Consider the following 11,263-nt stretch of genomic DNA (forward strand, 5'->3'; position numbering starts at 1 on the left):
TCAGAGAAATGTTTGAACACCATGTTACTAACAGCCTAATTTATAATACCTAGTGTGGAAGCAACACAAGCATCCATTGATGGATGATTGAGTAAGCAAAATATAGTATATACATATAATGGAATATTATTCACTATAAAAAGGAAAGAAATTCTGACATCTGCTACAACATACATGAAACTTGAAATATTATATTAAGTAACATAAATGTTAGTTGCTCAGTCATGTTAGACTCTTTGTGACCCCATGGACTGTAACCAGCCAGGACCCTCAGTCCACAAGAATCTTGGGGCAAGAGTACTGGAGTGGGTTGCCATTTCTTCCTCCAAAGTAATATAAACCAGTAACCAAAAAGACATATCCTCTATGGTTCCATTTATATAAGGTAGTTAGAGAAGTCAAAATCATAGAGACAAAAAGTACAATAGATGGTGGTTTCCAGCAGCTGAAAATCTGGGGAATGGGAAGCTATTGTTTTATAGAGTTTGAGTTTTCCAAGGTGAAGAGAATTCTGGAGATAGATGATGATGATAGTCACAACAACATGAATGTACCTGCAATCAGTGAACTGTACAATTCAAATGCTTAAGATAATAAGTTTTACTTTTTAAATTTTTAAAATATTCTTTTTTTTTTTAAATGTGTACCATTTATTTACTTATTTTTGGTCATGCTGGGTCTTTGTAGCTGCATGCGAGCTTTTCTCTAGCTGTGGTGAGCAAGGGTTACTCTTCGTGGTGGTGCCCAGGCTTCTTAGGGTGGCTTCTCTAGTTGCAGAGCACAGGCTCCAGGCACACAGGCTTCAGCTGTTGCAGTCCATGGGCTCAGGAGTTGCAGCTTGAGGGTTCTAGAGCACAGGCTCAGTAGTTGGGGCACATGGGCTTAGTTGCCCTGAGGCATGTGGTATCTTCCCAGACCAGGGATCCAACAGGTGTCCCCTGCATTGGCAGGTGGATTCTTATCCACTGAACCACAAGGGAAGTCCATAAGTCTTATTTTATGTATTTTACCACATTTTTAAAAATTGGACAAGAAAGAGATAACCTAAATCACCCTTTATCTATTAAAGATATTGAGTTTATAGCTAAAAGCTTCTCCACAAAGTAAAGTCTAGATTGAGATGGATTCAGTGGTGAATTCTTTCTAACATTTAAGAAGAGAATAATGCAAATTGTATAAAATAGCTTGCAGAAATTTTATGAGGTCAGTATTACTCAGATAAAAATTCCTAATATGGCCATTTGAAAAAAACAAAGAACAAGCAAACAACAACAACAAAAAAAACTATAGATAAACTTTCCTTACAAACAAAAAAGATAATCCTTAAAGATGTATTATTAATAGTATCCCAGACGATCTAAAAAAATAATAAACACATCATGACCAATTGGAACATACAGCAATGCCAGGTTATTTTAACATTTGAAAATCAAAGCTATTCACCATATTATCAAACATAAAGAGAAAATATAGGGGGGGGGGGGAAGAGTTCAAAGGTACTCTTAACATATATGGTCTATTAATTCTTGACAAAGGTGAAAAGCTAATTCAATGGAGAGAAAATAGTCATTTCACCAAATCCTGCTAGAAAAATTGTACATCATTATGCAAGAAAAAGGAGCAACACCTCTTAGCTCATGTCATATACAAATATTATTATGAGTACAATTTTAAAAATCTACAAGAAATATAGCATAAACATTCTTATAACCTCAGTCTAGGCAAATATGTCTTAGTTAAGATACATGAGAGAAAAAAATAAATTCCATCCTATTGAAAAATAGTTGGTCTTCAAAATATACTGTTAAGAAACTGAAAAGGCTAGCAATAAACTGGAAGAAAATATTTGAAAAAGGCTTGTCTATTAAAAGACAGTTATCCATAATAATTTTAAAACTTTTACAACTCAATAATTAATAGGCAAATTTTAACAGAAACATTATCAGGCAAGATATATGAGTGTTAAATAGCCAGGTGAAAAGATCCTTGACATCAATAGTCATCAGGCGTGTGCTCAATCGCTCACTCATGTCCAACACTTTTGCAGTGCCATGAACTGTAACTTGCTGGGCTCCTCTGTCCATAGGATTTCCCAGGCAAGAATACTGGAGTGGGTTGCCATTTCCTTCTCCAGGGGATCTTCCCAACCCAGGCATCAAACCCACAGCTCCTACATTGGGAGGCAGTTTCTTTACCACTGAGCCACCTGGGAATCCCCCAATTGTCATCAGGGAAATGTTAATTAAACTATGGTGAAATAATACCCATGCACTGGAATGGCTAAAATTACAAACACTGAGAATACCAAGCGCTGATAAGAATTTGAACACTCACACATTGCTGGCAGTACTGTAAAATGTATGGCCATTTTACAGTTACATTTAAGTTAAGTGGGACCCCCTCATGGCTCAGACAGTAAAGAATCTGCCTGCAATGCAGGAGACCTGGGTTCCATCCCAGGGTGGGGAAGATTCCCTAGAGAAGGCGATGGCTACCTATTCCAGTATTCTTGTCTGGGAAATCCCATGGACAAAGCCTGGAAGGCTATAGTCTGTGGGGTTGCAAAGAGTCAGATAAGACTGAGGGACTAACACTTTCACTTTTACACTTATCTAAAGTAGCAATTTCACACAGTTATATCTCTGAGGGAAATGATAATTCATTCCAATATTTTTATGGAAAGGCAAAAAATACATAACAGTCAAAAAAATGTTTTTAAAGAAAAAGTTGGAAGACTTATACTGCTTTGAAGATTTAATAGAATGCTATAGCAATCTGGAACCATTGTATTGACCTATGAATGTATCAGTATAGCATAAAAGAGAGTGAAAAAGACTGTACATGTATAATTTGCTGATTTTTGACTAAGATGAATTCATTGGGGAAAGATAAGTCTTTTCAACAGACAGTGCAATAACAACTAACCATAAGCAATAAAGAATACAATTCTTGATCACACTTTATATCATACCCCAAAACTGAATTAAAATGAATCATAGATAAAACTAAAATCATTAAACTTACAGAAAAAAACAAAAAACAAAAAAAACAAAGAGTATCTTAGCAAACTTGAAGTAGGCAAGAATTCCTTATACATACAAAAAAAGTAAAAATAACACTATATTAGGATTCTAGAGAAAGTTAATAAGCACATACATGACACTACATTATAATTGTAATACATCTGGATTTCAAGTACAGAGAAAGGAATTAACAGTAAGCCTTGTTTCATGCTACAGTATCAACTTGGACCCATATATGAACATTAACCAGGTCGTTTTCTCTTATCTCATACCGGCATCCTCCTAGCCTAAGGTAACATTCAGACTCCCTTGTTAATCATTCAGTTGATAACATCTAATATAACTTAAGTAATATTCCATCTTATTTTATTTTAGTTGTTTTTACTTTACTAAAAAGTATCACATAAAGAATTTCAAATAATTTATATCTTCACTCTCCCTTCAGGAAGGCAAAGCTTAATTCCTTCCCCCTTAAGTGGGAGCTATACTTAGTGACTGGCTTCCAAAGAGTACATTATGGACAAAAATAGTGTAACTCTATAGAGAAGAAATCGGATAAACACTACCTCAGCCAGGTGAATATGACCAGGGATTAAATAATATGGATAGTCGTTCTTGTCCAGTCTTTCAGCGCTGTCCGAAACTCTGCGACCCCATGGACTGCAGCACTCCAGGCTTCCCTGTCTTTCACTGTCTTCCAGAGTTTGTTCAAACTCTTGTCCATTGAGTCAATGATGCCATACAACCATCTCATCCTCTGTCACCCCCTCCTCCTCCTGCCCTCAGTCTTTCCCAGCATCAGGCTCTTTTCCAATGAGTCAGCTCTTCACATCAGGTGGCCAAAGTATTGGAGATTCAGTTTCAGCATCAGTCCTTCCAGTGAATAATCAGGGTTGATGTCCTTTAGGATTAACTGGTTTGATCTTCTTGCTGCCCAAGGGACTCTCAAGAGTCTTCTCCAGTACCACCATCCAAAAGTAGTAATTCTTGGGCACTCAGACTTCTTTATGGTCCAACTCTCACATCCGTACATGAATACTGGAAAAACCACAGCTTTGACTATACAGATCTTTGTCATCAAAGTGATGTCTCTGCTTTTTAATCCAGTATCTAAGTTTGGCACAGCTTTTCTTCCAAGGACCACGCACCTTTTAATTCCATGGTTACAGTTACTATCCAAATTGATTTTAGATGAAGCACAAGCTGGAATCAAGATTGCTGGGGGAAATATCAGTAATCTCAGATATGCAGATAAAATTTTCCAAACAATTTTCCCATCACAAGCAAGAGAAAACCTTTGCTTCCTTAGGGACAATATCCCTCCTGTTGAGAAGGTATTCTGTAGACCACATGCTCTCATGCATGGACACAAACTTCTTACATTTATCCCAACTGAATGGGTATAAAAATGGTATTTTATTATAATCTTGATTTCCATTTATTTGATCACTATACAAATCCCAGTGATTGGTCATATCATTTGCCATTCTGTGAAATGTCTGCTAATACATTTTTCTTATTTCATATGGGTTAACTGTACCTTCTTTACAGATTTGTAAGAGCTCAGTATATAATCTTTCTGTTGTATGTATTGAAAACCTATTCTTTCTGGTTGTAGGTATTGAAAGCACATTCTTTAAGCCTGCATTTTGTCATTTGACAAAAACCCTTGGATGAGTCAAAATATTCTTAATTTTACTATATTTACAGGAAGATATATATCTGTAAATATATATTTATTTATATATATATATTTATTATACTGTAAATATATTATATATATATACATATATATATATAAAATCTCTTATATGTTTGAAGCTCTTTGGATTTAAGTATGTATTCTTTGGAAAAATGTCAGTTCAGGTAATCTGCCCATTTTTAATCTGGTAATGTGTTGTTTTGCTGTAGAGTTTTATGTGGTCCTTTTAATTGTGGCTGCTAACTCTTTATATAATAAGTTCAGTTCAGTCACTCAGTTATGTCCGACTCTTTGCGACCCCATAAATCACAGCATGACAGGCCTCCCTGTCCATCACCAACTCCCAGAGTCCACCCAAACCCATGTCCATTGAGTCGGTGATGCCATCCAACCATCTCATCCTCTGTCTCCTTCTCCTTCTTCTCCTTCTGTCTTCTTCTGTCTCCTTCTCCTCCTGCCCCCAATCCCTCCAAGCATCAGGGTCTTTTCCAGTGAGTCAACTCTTCACATCAGGTGACCAAAGTATTGGAGTTTCAGCTTCAACATCAGTCCTTCCAATGAACACCCAGGACTGATCTCCTTTAGGATGGACTGGTTGGAACTCCTTGCAGTCCAAGGGACTCTCAAGAGGCTTCTCCAACACCACAGTTCAAAAGCATCAATTCTTCAGCACTCAGCTTTCTTTATAGTCCAACTCTCACATCCATACATGACCACTGGAAAAACCATAGCCTTGATTAGACGGACCTGTGTTGACAAATAATGTCTCTGCTTTTTAATATGCTATCTAGGGTGGTCATAACTTTCCTTCCAAGGAGTAAGTATATTTTACTTTCATGGCTGAAATCACCATCTGCAGTGATTGGAGCCCAGAAAAATAAAGTCAGCCACTGTTTCCACTGTTTCCCCCATCCATTTGCCATGAAGTGATGGGACCGGATGTCATGGTCTTAGTTTTCTGAATGTTGAGCTTTAAGCCAACTTTGTTACTCTCCTCTTTCACTTTCATCAAAAGGCTCTTTAGTTCTTCACTTTCTGCCATAAGGGTGGTGTCATCTGCATATCTGAGGTTATTGATATTTCTCGTGGTAATCTTGATTCCAGCTTGTGCTTCCTCCAGCCTAGCATTTCTCATGATTTACTGGGCATATAAGTTAAATAAGCAGGGTGACAATACATAGCCTTGACGTACTACTTTTCCTATTTGGAAACTGTCTGTTGTTCCATGTTAAGTTCTAACTGTTGCTTCCTGACCTGCATATAGGTTTCTCAAGAGGCAGGTCAGGTGGTTTGGTATTCCCATCTCTTTCAGAATTTTCCACAGTTTATTGTGATCCACACAGTCAAAATAAGTAGTTTGCAAATATTTTCTCCCATTCCATAGGTTCCCTCATTTTATGATTATTTCTTTGCTATGCAGAAGATTTTTAGTTTCATGTATTCCCATTTGCTTATTTTTGCTTTTGTTGCTTATGCTTTTGCTGTCATACCCAACAAATCAATGTCAAGACTGATGTCAAGGAATTTTTTCCCTACGTTTTCTTCTGGGAATGTTACAGTTTCAGGTCTTATGTTAAAGCCCTTAATCCATCTTGAGTTAATTTTCATGGTTGGTGTAAGATAGTCAGTTCAGTTTCATTCTTTACCTGTGAATATCCAGTTTCCCCAACATCTTTCACTGAAAAGACTGTTCTTTTATCACTGAGCACTCTTGGCTCCCTTGTCAAATATTAATTGATAAGGTATGTATGGTTTATTTCTGGGCTTTCAATTCTAAAACATTGGTCTATGTATCTGTTTTAATACCAGGACCCTACTGTTCTGATTACCATAGCTTTGTAAAATAGTTTGGTATCAGGAAATAAAGGCTCTACTTTTGTTATTCTTTCTCAAGATTACCTTAGATATATCTGGTCTTTAGTGGTTCCACACAAACTTTAGAGCAGTTTTTCTTCTATGTTCATGAAAAGGAAAAAAAAAAAATACATGCCATTGGGATTCTGATAGATATTCCATTAAATCTATAGATGAGTTTGGATAGTATGGACATTGTAATAGAATTAGTTTTTCCAATTCATGAAAAGAAGATATCTTTCCATTATTTTTCTCCTTCAATTTCTTTTATTAACATTACACTTTTTAGTAAATAGATCATTTATTTTCTTGGTTAAACTAACCAATCCAGAGTCATATTCACTCTCTCTGGCCTCACACCACAGCAGAAAATATCCCTCTGCTTAATCATCTCAAGGCCAGGAAACTAGGTACAGCCCCTATAACCCAAAACCCTCTGAAATTACTCAAAGTAGCCAATCCTAACCTGTTCACCTTGCTCTGCCTTGCCTTTCTCACAGAGACCCTAACAAAGGCAGAGAGCTTTTTCCTTGCATTATTAGTCCTTTCTTGTGTCATGTGTGTCTGCTTCATTGTGATCTGTGAAGTCTTGAAAATGTGCCTGTGCATTTGAAGAAACAAACACATCTTTCAGTCTTTATTTCTGGGTTTTGGCAGGTAAAGTCTTTCCCCTGTGGGGACCCTGAGCTAATGGAATTACCTCTGATACACATATAAATAGAATAGTCTTTTAAATTAAATATTGTAATTGTTTACTGCCATTGTATGGACATGCAATTGATCTTCTGTGTTAATCCAGACACCTTCATAAATCCTTCTTTAGATTGTTTTTGTAAATTATCATATAAATGACAGTTTAGTCCTACATTTGATCCCCTATACATTAGATTTATGTTTATCATTGTATTGCATTTGTTAGATTTCTAATAGCATGTTGAACTGCATTTAGGGATAATGGGCACTGTGTCTTTTTTGCAATTTTAAAGAAAATGCTCCTAATATTTTCTCAATGAAACTGTGTGTTCATTCAGTTTGTAGCTATAATTTAGCAGCTTAATAAAATTTAGTTATTTTTCTAATTTTACTGCTTTTAAAATCATAAAATGCTGTTACAACTTATCAAATATTCCTTCTACATTTTTTGTGACAATTCTTTTTAAAATATTTCAGTCTGTTAATATGTCAAATATTTTTTGAGTTTTAATGTTGCTTTAAACCACCACAATATTTAAGGTAAGTATCCTCCAATTAAATTAATTAATTAAAATTAAATAATATGTCAAATTTAATTCTGCATTGTCTGACATTGAACCATCAATGCCTACCTGCTATATTCACAACTTAGCCATAATGATCACCTTTTATCATATTCAATATGCTTAAAATCCAATTTGATAATGCATATTAGGACAACATAGTTTCCTTAAATTGTGGAATATTTACAAGTTTAATAGCTAACTAAATGTGCCCCAGAAATTCCACCATAAAGGTTTTTACAGTTTAAATCCTCTGAACTTAAGACAATAAAACTAGAAATCAACAATAAAAATATATTGTCTAAATAAATCTACTATGCTGAAAGAACAAACCTCATCTACATAACCCTTTAATAAAAAGAATATTAAAATGAAAAATTATTTATATTGAATATATAATAATGAAAGCAAAGGAAAATTATATTGAAAACTATATAAAAGTCTTAAACACTTTCTATTAAAGCAAAAACAAAATAAATCAATCAAGCCTTCAACTAATGCATTCAGAAACAAAAGATTAACAAAACCAGAAAAACCTTAGGTATATTAAAATAATCATGGACGTATGCAAATGTTCATGCAGGTATTGATTAATGAACATAATGTGTGTATTTATCAATTAATTTAAATAGCACAATATTTATGAGTTGCAGTTTGGAATATATCTAAACAAAACAAAACTAGAACAGGAAACCTATGTAACACCTATGTCACATCATAAACTACTTTGAAAATAATTATATGGAACTCAAAATTCTAATGGTATAAAGTCAAATTCATGGCAGATTTAATTAAGGAACTAAAATGGAATAAAATCCTAAGAATTAAAAATAAAAATGTATAATTACAGACATTAAAAGAATTACATTACTATAAGACACTATTTTATGTCACTCCATGCCAATGTTTTTTTTTTTTTCAAATCTAGAGGAAAATAAGAATTTTCAATCAATATATAGATTACAAACATTACAAGAAAGAAAGCAATGAGATCAATAAGTATGTGTTTAGTCCCTAAGTCATGTCCGACTCTTTTGTGACCCCATTGAATGTAGCCCACCAGGCTGCTCTGTACTTGGGATTTCCCAGGCAAGAACACTGAAGTGGGTTGCCATTTTCTTCTCCAGGGGAATCTTCCCAACCCAGAGATCGAATCCTCATCTCCTGTATTAGCAGGCAGATTCTTTACTATTGAGCCACCAGGGAAGCCCTCAATAAACACAAGTAATACTAAAAATATTACCAAACATTTATTATTAAGACTCCCCATTACAAATAGGTTTACAGAAACCATACCACATTTATTTATTTGTTCCTTGATGAAATCATTAATGTTTGGACTATTAAGGATATTATAGGTGTAATACTTTGTACCACTCCTTCATATAATTGTTTGAGCAAGGCCAATGATTTATATTACTGTGGCACTTTCAACTCTCATTTGCAAAGATTGGATACTGGCAAACTCAATTATGATTTGGAGAAAACAAATTCCATAGAAACTTTAACAGTGTCTCTTTCTTTTTCCCACAGATATATAGATGGATATATAGATATTCATATAATCATATATTTTCAGATATTATATTAATACATTTAGTGTGTGTACTTATTTAGCAGTACTGTATTCATGAGTTGTAATTTTGAATATACTTAAGCAAAATGTCAGACACGACTGAGTGACTGAAGTGAACTGAAGCAAAACAAACAGAAACAAACCTCTGTAACAAACAGATATCATACCATAAAATAACTATGAAGAAATATAAAATATCTATATTGATTTTCATTCATTTTTTTAAAAATCCATTCATGCTAAAAATAAATTCAAATATTCAAAAACATAGATGATTAGAATTATCCCATAACAAATTATTACATATATTGATTTTAGTCTAGCCTACAGTTTTACAGATGGCCAGAGGTCAATGAAAAGGTTTTTTTCTCAACAATATCCTTTTCACAGAATTTTTTACCTCCCTATTCCTTAGACTATAAATCAGAGGATTCAACATAGGGATGATAAGAGTGTAGAATACAGCTATAATCTTGTTTTTCTCTGGTGAAGAGATGGCTCCAGGCTGGGCATACATGAAGAATACAGTTCCATAGAACAAACTCACCACAGTGATATGAGAGCTACAAGTGGAGAAGGTCTTACTCCTGCCATGAGTTGAGGGGATCTTTAGAACAGTGGACAGGATACATGCATAAGAAACCAGAATGACAGTTGTGGTAGTGATGATGATGAAGGCAGACAGAATAAACAGTACAATCTCATTCACCAAGGTGTCCACACAGGATATCTTGATCAGGGCTGGGACATCACAGAAAAAGTGGTCCAATCTGTTTTCTCCACAGAAACGCAAACTGAAAGTGAAACCTGTTTGGATCATGGAGTTGATGCAGCCACAGATGTAGGAGGCAATCACCAAACAAACACAAGCCTGCTGGGACATACGGACAGCGTAGAGGAAGGGCGAGCAAATGGCTGAGAAGCGATCGTATGCCATCACAGCTAGAAGAAAGCCTTCAGTCCCAACAAAGAGAGCAAAGAAAAAGAACTGGGTTGCACAGCCATTGTAAGAAATTCTCTTGTCTTTGGATAAGAAAGTGGCCAGAGTTTTGGGAGCAATGACAGAGGAGTAGCACAGATCTAAATAAGACAGATTTCTGAGAAAGAAATACATAGGGGTATGAAGTCTGGAGTTGATTTTAATGACAACTAACATGCTGATATTTCCCACCACAATGACCATATAGATAAGCAAGAAGAGTGAAAATAAGAGAATCTGTATATCTGGAGATGTTCGGAATCCCAGCAGAATAAACTCCATCACTTCTGAGTAATTCTTATTCAGTTCATTCTTCATAGCTGAGACCTATATGAGAAAATCAGTGGATGATCACGAATCCTATGGAATGCCTTATCAACTTTCCATTTTTTTTTTAAATTGAAATATAGATCATGTACAATATTAAATGTCATAGGTATATAATATAGTGATTAACAATTTTGAAGTTGTACTCAATTTATAGTTATTATAAAATATTGGCTATATTCCTTGTGTTGTACAATATATCCTTGTAGCTTATTTTATATATAACAGTTTGTACCTTTTACTCCCCATCCCTATATTTCTCCTTCCCCCCAACCTCACCCCAATGGCAACCACTAGATTGTTCTCTATATCTGTGAGCCTGCTGCTTTTTTTGTTATAGCCACCAGTTTGTTGTATTCTTTAGATTCCACAGATAAGTGATATCATACAGTATTTGCCTTTCTCTGTTTGACTTATTTCACTTAGGATAATACCCTCCAGGTTCATCCATGTGGCTGCAAATGAGAGAAAAACACGCTATAGGAATATGAAGTTCTCTTGGCAACACATCTAACAGAATAACTTTACTTTTGGAAGGACCAGTAG

At 35.0% G+C, this 11,263-nt stretch overlaps 1 protein-coding gene across 1 annotated transcript; it reads right to left on the reverse strand.

The window, feature by feature from the left end:
• Window positions 1–9,760: 9,760 nt before the first annotated feature.
• On the reverse strand, window positions 9,761–10,708 carry LOC122687020 (olfactory receptor 12-like). Its single transcript, XM_043892443.1, has one exon. It carries the CDS (start codon window positions 10,706–10,708, stop codon window positions 9,761–9,763), a length of 948 nt encoding a protein of 315 aa, XP_043748378.1.
• Window positions 10,709–11,263: the final 555 nt, after the last annotated feature.

This window comes from Cervus elaphus, chromosome 30, assembly GCF_910594005.1.
Source record: "Cervus elaphus chromosome 30, mCerEla1.1, whole genome shotgun sequence".
Lineage (NCBI taxonomy): Eukaryota > Metazoa > Chordata > Mammalia > Artiodactyla > Cervidae > Cervus > Cervus elaphus.